Raw genomic sequence first — 14739 nt, 5'->3', positions numbered from 1 at the left:
TTTTTAATTTGCTCCCTGAATTTAGAAATTGAATCATTTTGTTCACTTTGCGTTAACTTTTTAATGGTGTTATGACATGACACAAGTAGCAAAACGACGTCGTTTTTGAAAAACTCAATTATACACCAAAACCACGTCGTTTCGAATCCTCTTCTTTCCCTTCATTTTCATTCCGACCATCGTTTAATGTCGTTGATTGTGGTCGTTCGGTCCCAAAATTCATGGGTCGATTCATTCGACCCCTGAATCCAAATATGGTGGTTATTTCACTGAAAAATATCCCAAAATTCGTGAATCTCAACTGAAACATTTCTACTTCTTCACTTGTAATCTCTAATTCGTGGACTTCATAGCAAGTTCCGACAAAATGGAAGTCAGATTCAGACTCAAGGTGCCAAGGAGAAACGACCCATGAAATTTGGGATCGAACAACCACCATCTATGGCGATCGATGGTGGCCAGCGGTGGCATCCTACTACTTTCTGTTTTTATTTTATAATTGGGTGAATAAAATAAGAGAGAGAATAATGTTCAATAAGGAACGAAGTAATTTACTCTTTATATTTTCAATTATTTTATATTAAATAATAATAATAATAAATGACACATCATCACAATGTTAGTGAGATAACAAAGGAGTAAGCAAAACAATTCAAATTGTAAAGAAAAAATTAAAAATATAATGAAAAAAAAGAAAAAGAGTAAAATTTAACCATAAATATATTAGAGAAAGAAATTTCAGAACACCTTCCCTCCTTCTTTAGCCAACCGAGACTGACTCTTTTCTCTTCTTTACTCTTTTTCTTTGAACTTTCTTCTCTTTGTTCTTTTGTCCTTTTCAATATTTACTTTTTTATTTTCATTTTAAAATAAATAAATATTCCCATCATTCTCCTTATTTTCTTCTCACCTTGTGCTTCTCTCTTCTTCACCAATGGCCTCATCTTCAATCAAAGAAGGTAACACTGTTGACTGTCCTTTAACCCATCTGTAAATTTCCAATACAATTTCTTTTTAGTTTATGTACATACTTTTTCAGTCTTTTTTGTTGTAAAGTTTGATCCTTTAGCTTAAAGACTCACTTTTCGATTTTGGGTTCTGATTCTTTCTTCAAAATATTTAATGGGTTCTTTTAGGAAAAAAAATACTAAATCAGCTTAGTTCATCACTTTTTTCGTTGTATTTTTACCTTAAATTTTACCTTAGTTTATATCTAGATCCATTGGAGCTTAGATTTTGAGGAAAAAATTGGGAAATAGGGTTCTTTAATTTTGAATTGGTGGTAGTTTTAGTTTGAAATTAGGTTTTAAGATGAAGATATTGGAGTTGTAATTGGTTCATTGATAAGAGCTGCAAAATCAAAACATCTAACTTTTGGTCATGGGGTTATGGAATATGACCAAATTTGTGATTAGCTTCATAATTATATTGATTAGTTGTTGATTGTAAAGGTGGAGATATGGATCTGGAGAAAGGACTTGTGAGTCCACATCCGGGTCATAATTCCGGCATGGAAGCTTCGCCGATACCATCACCGTCCTCAGCTGTAACAGCTCCGACTCCGGCTTTGATCCTATCGAATTCCAACAAGCGAATTGATCGTTTGGGAAGTAGCCTCACTAGTTGCAGTTCCACTGTTACGGACCACTCAGCAACATCATCACCCTCGTCTATTGCAACGGCCCCGGCTTTGATACTATCGAATTCTAACAAGCGGATTGACCGAATGTCCAGTAGCCTCACCAGTTCCAGTTCGGCTACTGGAGAACCCTCGGCGACGCCATCCCCGTCGTCAGCAACAGCCCCTGCTCTGGTCCTGTCGAGCTCCGGCAAGCGCATTGATCAGGCTAGCAAAAAGAAATACGTGAAGCAGGTAACTGGACGCCATAATGACACTGAGCTGCACTTGGCGGCAAAGCGTGGTGATTTGGCGGCCATGAAGCAGATTCTTGCCGACATTGATTCGCAGATGACGAAGACTGCGAGTGGGGAAGATTTCAATACGGAGGTGTCGGAGATACAGGCAAGTGTGGTGAACGAGGTAAATGAGTTGGGAGAGAATGCCTTGTTTACCGCTGCGGAGAAAGGGCACCTCGATGTTGTCAAGGAGTTGCTAAAATACTCAAACAAAGAGACAGTTACTAAGAAGAATAAATCTGGGTTTGATCCATTGCATATTGCTGCAAGCCAAGGGCACCATGGTAATGATCCTTAGCTTTCGATTTGTGATTTTGCTTGTGCTGTTATTTGATGTCAATTAGTTAGTCGAGTTCTTGCAAAGATGACATATAGTAAAAGTACTGGTTCAAGTCAGTGTCAAAGTCTGTTGAATAAATTTGACTGTTAACCGATGTTTGTGTAAGACAACATATTCGATATCGTCCTGCTGATGTTATGAATCATCATCTGCTATATGGTTTCGTTGAGAAATAAGAATGATTATGCACCATCCTTTTTAAACCTTTGGAACAATCTGTCAACATATTGTTCGTATATGATATGGAGAATATAGTTAATATGTAAATGCCTTTGTTATTAGTTTTCGTTTCTACAGGCCAGTTGTGGAGTCGTAATCCTATTTCAGTTGTTTTTCGGAGATTCTAGGCTGGAAAAATGACGTCCAATCCTTGCAGGTATTGTCCAGTTGCTACTAGATCATGATCCTGGTCTATACCAAACATTTGGGCCGTCGAATGCAACCCCTCTTGTCTCTGCAGCTACCAAAGGGCATACTGCGGTAGTCAACGAGCTGCTATCAAGAGATGGTGGCTTGCTAGAACGTACGAGATCAAATGGTAAAAATGCATTACATCTAGCTGCACGACAGGGGCATGTAGATGTCGTAGAAGCATTGCTGAACAAAGACCCGCAGTTGGCAAGAAGAACTGACAAGAAAGGACAGACGGCTTTACACATGGCTGTTAAAGGACAGAGCTGTGAGGTTGTGAAGTTGCTTCTCGAGGCAGATGCTGCTATTGTGATGCTCCCGGACAAGTTCGGGAACACCGCACTACATGTAGCCACTCGGAAAAAGAGAGCAGAGGTACAACTATTCACTCACTTCATTTTCGATTCTTGCTATAGAGATAGAAACTTCATTTTCCTACTATGTTGCTCTGAGACTATTTTCCTTGAAGTACTTGTGTTTGGCACATATTTGAACATGATATGAGGATATGATCCCCAAAGATCCTCCAGGTACATGAAAAACCTCAGAAAATAATGAACGAACATATCCGTGTTGTGTGTATAGCCATATCCGACACTTGCATCCAATTCCAAGCAAAATATATTAACATTCCTCGTAACTTTTTACGAAACAGATTCATATTAATGAATCTCGCTATTTCCTTGCAGATCGTAGATGTGCTGTTGTCTCTTCCTGATACGAACGTCAATGCACTCACCAGAGACCATAAAACGGCTCTTGACATAGCGGAAGGGCTTCCGCTCTCTGAAGAATCCACAGAAATAAAGAGCTGCCTTTCTCGCAAAGGTGCTCTCAGAGCTAATGAACTGAATCAACCGAGAGACGAATTGAGGCAGACGGTGACGCAAATTAAGAAAGATGTCCATACACAGCTTGAACAAACCAAAAGAACCAACAAAAATGTTCATAATATCTCCAAGGAACTTAGAAAACTCCACCGAGAAGGAATCAATAACGCCACGAATTCTGTGACTGTGGTAGCCGTTCTATTTGCAACGGTTGCTTTTGCGGCTATATTTACCGTGCCTGGAGGAGATGAAAATAGCGGAGTTGCGGTTGTGGTAAGCTCGAGCTCTTTCAAAATCTTCTTCATCTTCAATGCCATTGCTCTCTTCACCTCTTTGGCCGTTGTCGTCGTTCAAATTACATTGGTCCGAGGTGAAACCAAAGCCGAGAAACAGGTGGTGGAAGTAATCAACAAGTTGATGTGGTTGGCTTCCGTCTGTACTTCAGTTGCCTTTATGGCCTCCTCGTATATAGTGGTCGGCCGGAAACACGAGTGGGCTGCAATTTTGGTTACTGTCGTAGGGGGTCTGATAATGGCCGGGGTTCTCGGCACCATGACTTATTATGTGGTGAAATCGAAGAGGACTAGAAGGAAGAGGGGAAAGAATTCAAGGAGAAGTGGATCCAACTCTTTGCTTCATTCCGACTACACTAATTCGGAAGTCGAAGTCGATAGGATTTATGCCCTCTAATATGCTCGAATCTATAGCTTCCGCCGCAAAAGGAGGGAAAAGAAAAACGGAAGATGTTCAAGCTTCCGAAAGGCGATCTTTCATCAACGATGCATCGCCGCACGTGCATAGAATATCAGAGCTTGAATATGCTCTGCATCACCCAGTTCATCGGATTCGAACCTGTCGTATGTGTTTTAACTCTTCAATAGTGTCAATATCTATCAAAACCCTGGCCTTGAAATTTATGAATGATGAACTTTTGCCGTGATTATTAGTACAGTACATACTTGAAATGTCTCGATCGGACGGTAGAGATTCAGATTAGAAGTAAAATAAAGACGGTTTTAACTTGAGTTTGGCGATTTCAAAAAAACTAAATTGAAAAAGGATGGGAAAGAATGATAATTAAAGTTTTAGGGGGGAAATCAGAAATAAAATGTTCAGAAATGCAATATCTTTGTGGTGATTTTAGGAACTAATAATCAAGACTTAAGGATCCTTTTGAAAAACTCCAAAATCAATGTGAACAAAAAATATGAAAAAATGTCTCTATCTCAATAATTAAAGGGTAAATTATGCACTTAATACCTAAACTATTAGTTTTAGTATTTAAACTTTCATTTTTTTAAAATCATGCTTAAGTTTTAGTTTTTATTTCATTTTAGTAATTGTCGTTAAAAACTTTAGATTTTGTATTATTTTTGTACCCACGTTCAGAATTTAACGTTAATATTTGGGAAAAAAAATAAAATTTTAGGTACTAAACGAACCAAAATTGATAGTTTAGGCACTAGACATGTTAAGTTTTTAATAATAAGTATTAAAATGAAATAAAACTAAACGTTAGATGTTATGTTGAAAAGTTAAAAATTTAAATACTAAATCGAACAAAAATTAATAGTTTAAGTATTAAATTACCCATAATTAAACGTATAAACTGTAGTCCAATTCGGTTCAACCCATGATGCTGCATAATGAACTAGGTTTAATGTAGACCGAACAGCTATTGGAACGGCGTCGTATTCCAAAGATAAGATATCAATTTATAATTTTTCCCTAAAAAAATCCCGAGCCGAGCCCGAGAGCGAGATAAAGAGCGCCTAAAATCCAAATCGAGAATCCCTAACCCTAAAAAAAAGATGGACAAAGATAAACACGCATCCAAACGGTCCCGAGATCGCGACGGCAGGCACCACCGTGACTCCGATCGCCAACACGACGACCGCGATTCCTATAGCCGGTCGGACTATAGATCTTCCGCATCTCGCCGTGACGAGCGCGAGAGATCCTTCGAGAGGGAGGGTTCGAGGGATAGGAGGCACCGTGAGGGTTCCTATGAAGAATTCGAAGCGAAGAAAAAGAGGAAGGAGAGAGAAGAGATTGAGAAGAGAGGGGAGAAGAGGAGTAAACCTGGAGAAGAAAACAGAAGGGAAAAGAGAGAGAGGAGGTTTGGGGATAAGGCTAAAGAAGATGATGAAATTGAGTTATCCAATGGCGCCAATGGTGGTGATCCAGTTCACAATGTGAGTCCTTGAATTCATTTTTTTGTTAGTTTTATCTTTGCGATAATTGCCTTTTATTGTTTGCTTGGCTGTTGGGAAACTGAAATGAAAAATGAAATTTATAAACTAGTGACAAATTTAAAGCGTCTAAGACTAAGCTTGTTATAATTTAGAATTTAATATGATTTTGTTTTCTATATCATTTATCTTATGCAATAGAGAAGAAAATATTTTATCTAAGTAGCAAATATAACAAATTTGATTGAAAACTAACCTTATTGCTTTATTGTTAGTAATCTAATCTGAATATATTGAAGTATCTCTTGATTTTTATTTATTTGGAATGAGTATTTTAATAATGTTTCAGGGTAGGAAGTTTTTTCTTGTGTCATTGATTTTATGTTGTTTTCTGGGATTTAAATGGATGTTGCCTATGAGATGTCCTAATAAATGCTGCTTCAGTCGATTGTGATAAATGTTGGCTGTGAATTTCACTAGTGAAACAGAGATCTAAAACCGAAAAATAGTGGCTGTAAAGTCATGTTGTGGTGCAATTTAAATGCACTGATTTGGACATCAAATTTCCTTGATAATTGCATTTCTTTCAAATGTCTACTCCCACTATGAGTTGACTGTTGCATTATGGTATACATTCTGTTGAGTTGGTGCTTGGTACTTATTATATAAGTTTTTGACCATGTTTATCAGAATTTCTTTTTCCTAGTTCTTTCCTTGGACTGCCAGTTTCATCGGTTTATGGGTGGTGGAGTCATAGTTGCTGCCTTCTTTCATTTGCGGCTAATTTGACACTTGTAGTAAATAGAAGTTCATAATATTATATATGACTTTATTCTATAGTGCTCCAACTCTTGTCCTATTATTAATGTTTCACCATTTTTTTTACTATATACATACTAACGTAAGCATTAATTTAGATATTAGCTAACATCACATGATAAGTATGAGATATGAAATGTATATTAATGAACCATACTATTTGAACTGAAGTGTAGGATGACATCTGATTTCAATGGAGTTATGTTGAAATTATGCTAGTTTAAAATTGATCAAAAGTTATATCATATTGCCGAAATCATAAGTTTGTATGCTGATGTAATTTACTTTTTTTTATGCCTGAAGGGTGCTGCTCAGGCATCATTACCAAAGACTGGTCACCCTCCTCCTACCAAGGTATCTTCAATTTCTACTGCTGAAAATAAAGCATATAGTGTTACCGGATCTCATGAGGTTCCTGGATCTAGTACAGATGTCTCTTCATCTACTGGGAAAAGTGGTGCAAATTTCTCTCTTGATGCCTTAGCCAAAGCAAAAAAGGCTTTACAAATGCAGAAAGAATTAGCCGAGAAAATGAAGAAGATACCTGCCGTAAGTTAATCTTTCTTTTCAAAAAGGAAAAAATTCCCCAGTTCTAAATTAAAAATATTCATGTTGAATTGGTATTGTCACGTGTAGTTGAACAAAGGCCCTAGCTCGAGTTCAGTAGTTACTACTGGAAAAGTTCAGGGACAAGTCTCATCAGCCCCTACTACCTCTGCACCTGTTGCTTCTTCAATGCCATCTACTACCGGCATGGCTGCTGTTCCGGGCCTTGCATCAATACCCAATTTAGAAGCTGTTAAGCGTGCTCAAGAGCTGGCTGCTAAGATGGGATTTCGCCAGGATCCTCAGTTTGCTCCTCTAATAAACATGTTTCCTGGACAGGTGCAAGTAGATGTTCCAGTTCCTCAGAAACCAACCAAGGCACCTGTTCTACGTGTTGATGCACTTGGTAGGGAAATTGATGAACACGGTAATATCATAAATGTGACTAAACCAAGTAATCTTAGCACCCTCAAGGTTTGTGAAATTTGTACACTTGGTTCAATCATTGTTATTTTCTTATTTCAGTGCTATTTGAGTTACTTTCAAGGATGTTATTTAACTTGAACCATCTGACATTTCAGGTCAACATTAACAAGCAAAAGAAAGATGCATTCCAGATCCTTAAACCTGAGCTGGAGGTGGATCCGGAAGCAAATCCACATTTTGATGCGCGGATGGGAATCGATAAGAATAAGCTACTTAGACCAAAAAGGATGACTTTTCAGTTTGTAGAGGAAGGAAAATGGTCAAAAGATGCAGAGATCATCAAATTGAAAGTATTATTTTGTTTTTATTACTTTGATTATTCCATCAGTTTTTCTAGTTTTGTGATTATTGTCTATTTATTACAGAGTCAATTTGGAGAAGCGAAAGCAAAAGAACTAAAAGCAAAGCAAGCACAATTGGCAAAGGCGAAGGCTGATATAAATCCCAATTTAATTGAGGTGTCGGAAAGAATTATAACGAAGGAGAAACTAAAAGACCCGATTCCTGAAATAGAGTGGTGGTAAGTTGATATTCCTCTCATTATCAAATAACATTGTTCACATACCTCTAATCAATTCAATCACTTAGGAGACCTTGTTTGATTTAACATGTCATCAAATTAAACCAAAAAATCCTTCGTTTGGGTATTATGTGTGAGGAAGATATATTTATTGCTTTCTTTGTAATGGTTATTTTTGTTGTACTTTCTGCTTAAGCTGTAAACCGATGTTCAGAACTCTTGCCTTCTTGATTATGTTATCATATTCAAGCTGAGAGTTAAGGTGTACCCCTTCACCATGTTTAAAGCCAAAAAATTTTGCATTTACTTTTGGCATCATATGCAATTTCCATATTAAAAAATCTAAAGGAAGCATTACAATCTATGTTACTCGGATTCGGGTACAGGTGTTGGGTACAGGTATTTTTTTTTAAAGTTTTTCCTTTTTATTTTATGGGTCCTTGTACCTTATTTATAGTTGTATCAACATAAATTACAACTGCTAGGTTATTTCATTCTTTTACATTACCTTTTTCTTATTGTTTTTGGTATATTTCAGGGATTTGCCTATTCTGGTTTTGGGCTCCTACGATAACATTAATGATGGTTTGCTAAGTGAAGATAAACTGAAGAAAGAGAAGATCACGATTTATGTTGAGCATCCTCGTCCGATTGAGCCTCCTGCTGAGCCAGCTCCTCCACCGCCTCAGCCCCTGAAACTAACCAAGAAGGAGCAAAAGAAGCTTCGGACTCAGCGACGTCTGGCCCGGGAAAAGGATAAACAGGAGATGATCAGACAAGGCCTGATAGAACCTCCCAAGCCGAAAGTGAAGTTGAGCAATTTAATGAAAGTTCTAGGCTCTGAAGCTACCCAGGATCCAACTAAGCTTGAAATGGAAATCCGAAGTGCTGCTGCTGAGCGGGAACAGGCTCATGTCGATAGAAACATTGCTCGCAAGCTTACCCCTGCTGAGCGCCGTGAAAAGAAAGAGAGAAAGCTTTTTGACGACCCAAATACGATGGAGACGATCGTTTCGGTTTACAGGATCAATGACCTCTCACATCCCAAGACCTGCTTCAAAGTTGATGTTAATGCCCAAGAAAACCGTTTGACTGGTTGTGCCGTGATCTCCGAGGGCATTAGTGTTGTAGTCGTGGAAGGTGGAAGCAAATCCATTAAGAGGTACGGGAAGCTTATACTTCGACGAATCAATTGGGCTGAAGCTGTAAACGAGAACGAAGAGGGAGATGACGATGAAGACGAAGAGAAACCGCCTAACAAGTGCGTGTTAGTTTGGCAAGGTAGCGTCGCCAAATCAAGTTTCAGCAGGTTCTCTGTCCACGAGTGCATCACCGAAGCAGCTGCGAGAAAGGTATTTGCGGATGCTGGAGTAGGCCATTACTGGGACCTTGCGGTTAATTTCTCTGAGAATGATTTTTGATGATTCTCTTTAGCCGAGTTGATCAGCAAGAGCTTGGATTTTCTCAAATCATATCAATTGTTGGTATTAAGAACATCATCGAAACCCTTTTCTTTCCTCCGATCATCGTTGTGAATATTTCGAGTTCTGTTTATCGAACACTCGGGTCGAATTTGAGTATCGTATCATCAATGGTTTTGGCTAAATCCGGTTCTGGTTGTGAATATATTCTAATTAGCTTTACGACTACTGATACCGCTTCAATTTATGTGCGTTTTATCATAACAATTTGTTTGAAAATTAAATGTCGCTTCCAATATATCGTGGAACATATTTAAAATATATGATTTAGATTTTAAACACGTTTATGCATGTATAGTCTAGACTATTAAATTTACATTTTTAACCAATCATGTCAATCTTATATTGTAGTCAAATAAACCAAATAAGATGAGAATTCTATTTGCATTGATAATCTTATGTTTTGAGAACAAAACGTATTCTAAGTGTTTAAAATTTAATCTATTTAATTTTAATTTTAATTTTTTAATAATTCTGTCTTTATAATACATTATATTATACTTTTATAACATGTTTTTCTCAGTCTTTTGGTATGTTTTTTGTTGTTTGATTGATGTTTTCGTTTATCTTTTTTTCTAATGATTGGATTTGACTTCGTCACAAATAATAATGATGACGTTTATTTGTTATCATGTTGATCTTCCGTGCTTTGGACCCTCATATTGATTTGGATACACGATTTGCGTTCTTGAACATTTTTCTCACGTTGTTTGACTTTGATTTACGGTTTGTTGGTGATTTTTCAATAGTTTCATTCTCTTTTGTAGTTTATTCGCTGATGCTGTCAAATTTGTTCGAGTTTTTTGTCAAATTTTTTAACCTTTTCCTTTTTGTCATTGTGTGATCTCTGTGTCTAGTTTTTTGTGTTAATGGTTAAAGAAAAATGCCCTTAATTATAATTCTAGATATTTCTTATTTTTTAAAAATAAAATTAACTACTTTTTATAAAAAAAATTGATATAAAATTTAAATTAACATATAATATTCAAGCTTCTGACTATATGATATAAATACCTATTCTATTTTAACATTTTAACCCTTAATATTTAATTTTAGTTAAAGTATCTCATATTAAATAGAAAGCTTTGTCAGCGAACTAAAATTGAATATATGTTATTGACATGATAATTTTATATATATTTTATTAATAATATGTTAAATAACAATCATCGTAATGATATAGCATGTGAAAATACAACATTAGTAATCATATATCAAAAACATTAGTTAGTTAATTAATAATTTTTATCAAATAATATTTATTTTGATAAGAATTAAAATATCTGATTAAAATATTTATAATAAATAGGGGCTAAGATAAATCATTTAGACAAACATTTAGGGTTAATTTTATCATTAAGCCTTTTTTCCTCAAGCCAGTAATTGTCATTCAGGGCAGGGGTCTTTTTGTAACTACGTGTCCTCTGATTGTTGAGCGTTGAATGATCCTTATCCTTGGGGCTTAAGGCCCCTATAAATCAAGAAAAGAAAACGCATCGTTTAGTTAAGCTGTCTCGTTCTCTTCGAAAAAGTCTAGGGTTTTTCATCTTCTCCTTCTTCGCCTCTCTCTTCTGAAATTTAATCGTGAGCTTCTTCTTCTTGTTGTGTTTTTGTGTGTTTAAATTTTAATTCTGTAATTCTTTCGCTCTTAATTTCCCTTTATTTTTGAATTCTCATGCTCTTACGTCTCTAAATTCTTGATTTTTATAGATCTGAAAATTTGTTGAGGTCGTAATTTTTAAAATTTAAATTTCCGCTTTTTAATAGATTTTTTCTTGTGACTTTAATAGTAATTTAAATATGTAAGGATTTGATGCTTTAGCCTGTTAGGATTGAGAGGTGAAAAATTAATCCCCTTCCTCAGATTTGTTCCTTCTGAAGCTTATATTTATTTATTTTCCTTGTGTATTTATGGTATCCATAATAAGAGATAACATGAACTATGGGTATGTTTAGATATTGTTTGATTGTTAGCTTTCCTTACTTGAATTTTGTGTGCAATTGGTTATACATGATTTTATTAATATATAGAAGGTTCCTGTTAGAGTTTTTATTACATTTTAGTTGTCCGTTAAATTGAAAACCTATTTGTATTATCTGTTCTATGATGGAAGCAAAAGCGTGAGCTTTATGGTGATTTGAGCTTAAAGTAGATTGTTGATGTCATTAATGACGATTGGAGTGTTTTATCATGCAAATTTGCGTGCCTTTTTCCCCTTGGGGTTCTAATGGGAAATGTTAATGCAGGGAAAGGAAAAAAATGCCTAGGTATGATGATCGCCGTGGTGGCACTCGCCTTTATGTCGGTCACTTGTCCTCAAGGACAAGATCACGTGATCTAGAGGACATGTTTAGCCGATATGGGAGGTAACGAAATCTTTTTGCTATGTTGAAGAGTTCGTAATTTTATCCTACTTATTAGACTGGTTTAAAAGCTGTGTTTCATTTGGCGTACTTGTTCAATTTCCCCCCTTAGTTTGAGTATTCATGGTTCTATTCTTTTGCATTGAAGGCCATTAGGATAGGTTCAGGGTGTAGTGACAATGACGTAGGAGAAAATAGTCTCATTGCCAAAGCCCTTAATGTAGAGCATGACCCTGGTTCTATTAGAATATGAGTGAGAATGTTGCAACCCTCCACGAGTCGGTCTGGTTTAACTCGAATGATCTTGTTGAAGGTCCCTTGGCTTTTGCCATAATCTGGAGGTCTATGGTGAGAGGGTGACCTTGGTGGATTTGGCGAGTCTTTCTATAGTATAGCGTGTTTTTATCGAAATGGCAACAATCTCAAAAGTGGGTGTTTTTCGTTCATCTGTGAGGGGCGAACTATCAACCCTTGATAATTGTGTCATGATGGCCTTACTGTTTGTGGCACCCGTTTGCGCAGAGTACGTGATGTGGATATGAAGCGAGACTACGCATTCGTCGTATGTGTTTCAAATCTCTTCCAATATAAACTGAAAAAACTCTTCTTTGTTATCTATAATTTCTTCACCATATATTGAAAATATGATCTTTTTCTTTGGATCTTTTCTTTGTTCGTTTTGTGTGTTTTTGTCTGCCTCCTTGATAACAGGAATTCAGTGACCCTAGAGACGCTGATGATGCAAGATATTCATTGAATGGTCGAGACCTAGATGGAAGCCGTATCGTTGTGGAATTTGCCAAGGGAGTAAGTTTTATGATAACCTCACTGCCATAAGTTTTCTAGAAGGCAGTGGATGCTATATTAAACTGAATGAGAAATTTAATATTATTTGGTTAATGTTTTTAAGTATTCATTTTCCTAATGCATTCTGATTTTTGGATTGTGTGACACATAAAAGTTTGCATGTTCAGCTCTGTTGCTGCTTAGGGTGCTAGTAATATGTCTAAATGCTGATGTGGATTTCTGAAATCGGACAATGTAGACCTATAGATATAAATAATTAAAGCAGCAAAATATAAGATGCTTGTGGTTTGGTAATAAACTGATATTCCCATGGATATGCTTTATGATCATGAGTTTGATGTTTAAATTAACTAATAAGTTTAAGTAGCTACTGCTGGGAAGAAAGAGATTAAAAGCCTTTTAATTAGAATATCATTGTTGCCACTCGGTCTCTTTATTAGAAACTAAAGTATAAGATGATTGCTGGTGGGAACAAAAGTGTTCAACTTGCCTCGAATATGGAATGGTATTCCTCTCTCTCATTGTTGTCCTAGACTTGACTCATTAGTGTTTGAACATTGAATCTGATTCGAATTGCAACGTAGGTGCCCCGCGGCCCTGGTGGATCTCGTGATCATGCTGGAAGAGGTCCTGCTCCTGGCTCTGGCCGCTGCTTCAATTGTGGAATTGATGGTCATTGGGCTCGTGATTGCAAAGCCGGGGATTGGAAGAATAAGTGCTATCGCTGTGGTGAACGAGGCCACATAGAAAGAGATTGTCAAAATAGTCCAAAGAAGCTGAGGTCATTTTCCCCTTCAAAATCCTATCCTTTTGTTGTTCTGACCAGTTTGCTGCAAATAGGAGTGATATTTCTATCATTTGAAAAACTTCTATTTGTGTACTTGGGAGGCAATTTTATTTATTTTATCGTTGCAGCCGTAGACCGCGTAGTTACTCGCGCTCACCTAGTCCCCAACGTGGTCGAAGCAGAAGCCGCAGTTACAGCCGGGGCCGTAGTGACAGGTTTGTATTTAGCTTTCCCTGCGTCAAGATTCTGATTGAGATACGCAAATCGTTTTGGTCTTGTAAGCTGTCGGGCTCATTCTTTTTTGTGTTGAATCACTCGACCTTCAACAGTAGGTCAAGATCACCTGTGAAGCGAGAAAGGAGTTTCGAGCGCGATGATAGAAGATCAAGGAGTCCCAAGCGCCATAGGCGGTCTCCGTCCCCAACCCGAGGGATAAAGCAGAGTCCAGCGCGTGGTGAAAGAAGCCCCTCCCCAGCCCGAGGGAGGAAGCAGAGTCCACCGCTTGATGAAAGAAGCCCACAGGAGAGGCGTAGCCCATCCCCAAGGGATGGCAGACATGCCAATGGTTCAGATTACAGTGCGAGTCCCAGGGGAAGGAGCAGAACTCCAGACCGTGAAGCTGATGCCGAGGACAGGCCTTATAGGGGCTCCACAAAGGAAAACGGCCAAAGCCGCGGCCCCAGCCCGCCCCCTAGGGAGGACCGAAGCCCGGTTTACGATGATGAAGACGACGATAATCATGCTTCTCCAAGACGCAGCGAGTCGAATTAAACTGCGGTGGTTTGAATGGTAGGACTTGGTTACAATCTGTGTTTGCTAGAACTTTTGAGATCTTAATATATATTTTGATGGATTAGTTGTGTTATGAGAAATTAAGAACTTTTAAGATTTATTAAACTTATTTCTAAAATAAGTGTCTAAATTATTTTTTCATTAAGATGTCTAAATTATCTTTATTAATTTAGGTATCTAACGTTTCCGACTTTAGTTATCTTTGGCACGTGTTGTTTTTATAAAATTTAAAAAAATTATATTCTTTAAAAAGTAAAAATTTTAAAATTATTTGAGCGTGATACGTTTCATTTAACTAAAATATTTAAAAGTATATTTACTTTTATATCAAGTCAATAAATAATTTCTTTTATATATTGTCTAGACAAAAGTGTATTTTATAACTGAATTATTACTACAAAAATGAATATTTTATATTAGGTGAAAAATAAGAATTTAAATTAATTA

The 14739-nt window shown here is 36.9% G+C and overlaps 3 protein-coding genes across 9 annotated transcripts; all 3 read left to right on the top strand.

Moving 5' to 3' along the window:
- The first annotated feature begins 805 nt into the window (after positions 1 to 805).
- Positions 806 to 4212, top strand: LOC120204159 (ankyrin repeat-containing protein ITN1-like). Its single transcript, XM_039204264.1, has 4 exons — positions 806 to 959; positions 1452 to 2201; positions 2634 to 3043; positions 3358 to 4212. The coding sequence occupies exons 1-4, from the start codon at positions 935 to 937 to the stop codon at positions 4186 to 4188; spliced, it is 2016 nt and encodes a 671-aa protein (XP_039060195.1). The 5' UTR covers positions 806 to 934; the 3' UTR covers positions 4189 to 4212.
- Positions 4213 to 5259: 1047 nt separating this feature from the next.
- LOC120204155 (protein RDM16-like) lies at positions 5260 to 9494 on the top strand. 6 transcript variants are annotated; one of them, XM_039204257.1, is made up of 7 exons: positions 5413 to 5693; positions 6825 to 6863; positions 6935 to 7058; positions 7146 to 7529; positions 7637 to 7831; positions 7907 to 8061; positions 8600 to 9494. In XM_039204257.1, exons 1-7 carry the CDS (start codon positions 5506 to 5508, stop codon positions 9480 to 9482), a joined length of 1968 nt encoding a protein of 655 aa, XP_039060188.1. In that variant the 5' UTR covers positions 5413 to 5505; the 3' UTR covers positions 9483 to 9494. The 6 variants fall into 6 exon arrangements, with proteins under 6 accessions (XP_039060184.1, XP_039060185.1, XP_039060188.1 ...); XM_039204255.1 differs by having other exon boundaries at positions 6813 to 6863; XM_039204258.1 differs by having other exon boundaries at positions 5602 to 5693; positions 6940 to 7058.
- Positions 9495 to 11042: 1548 nt separating this feature from the next.
- LOC120204157 (serine/arginine-rich splicing factor RS2Z32-like) lies at positions 11043 to 14400 on the top strand. 2 transcript variants are annotated; one of them, XM_039204262.1, is made up of 7 exons: positions 11043 to 11126; positions 11790 to 11909; positions 12429 to 12468; positions 12618 to 12713; positions 13298 to 13494; positions 13635 to 13715; positions 13830 to 14400. In XM_039204262.1, exons 2-7 carry the CDS (start codon positions 11803 to 11805, stop codon positions 14269 to 14271), a joined length of 963 nt encoding a protein of 320 aa, XP_039060193.1. In that variant the 5' UTR covers positions 11043 to 11126; positions 11790 to 11802; the 3' UTR covers positions 14272 to 14400. The 2 variants fall into 2 exon arrangements, with proteins under 2 accessions (XP_039060193.1, XP_039060192.1); XM_039204261.1 differs by having other exon boundaries at positions 11044 to 11126; positions 13629 to 13715.
- Positions 14401 to 14739: the final 339 nt, after the last annotated feature.

This window comes from Hibiscus syriacus, unplaced genomic scaffold (assembly GCF_006381635.1).
Source record: "Hibiscus syriacus cultivar Baekdansim isolate YM2019G1 unplaced genomic scaffold, ASM638163v2 tig00010533_pilon, whole genome shotgun sequence".
NCBI lineage: Eukaryota > Viridiplantae > Streptophyta > Magnoliopsida > Malvales > Malvaceae > Hibiscus > Hibiscus syriacus.
Note: the sequence above shows the minus strand (reverse complement) of the source record. Positions and strands in the feature narration are given on the sequence as shown.

Coding starts and splice junctions, on each gene's coding strand:
- LOC120204157 (XM_039204261.1), top strand. CDS start 11,803: ATGCCTAGGTATGATGATCGCCGTGGTGGCACTCGCCTTTATGTCGGT. Junction 11,910..12,428: donor ATGTTTAGCCGATATGGGAG/GTAACGAAATCT, acceptor CCGTTTGCGCAG/AGTACGTGATGTGGATATGA. Junction 13,495..13,628: donor AATAGTCCAAAGAAGCTGAG/GTCATTTTCCCC, acceptor TTATCGTTGCAG/CCGTAGACCGCGTAGTTACT.
- LOC120204155 (XM_039204253.1), top strand. CDS start 5,310: ATGGACAAAGATAAACACGCATCCAAACGGTCCCGAGATCGCGACGGC. Junction 7,832..7,906: donor CAGAGATCATCAAATTGAAA/GTATTATTTTGT, acceptor TATTTATTACAG/AGTCAATTTGGAGAAGCGAA. Junction 8,062..8,599: donor ATTCCTGAAATAGAGTGGTG/GTAAGTTGATAT, acceptor GGTATATTTCAG/GGATTTGCCTATTCTGGTTT.
- LOC120204159 (XM_039204264.1), top strand. CDS start 935: ATGGCCTCATCTTCAATCAAAGAAG. Junction 2,202..2,633: donor TGCAAGCCAAGGGCACCATG/GTAATGATCCTT, acceptor CAATCCTTGCAG/GTATTGTCCAGTTGCTACTA. Junction 3,044..3,357: donor CTCGGAAAAAGAGAGCAGAG/GTACAACTATTC, acceptor ATTTCCTTGCAG/ATCGTAGATGTGCTGTTGTC.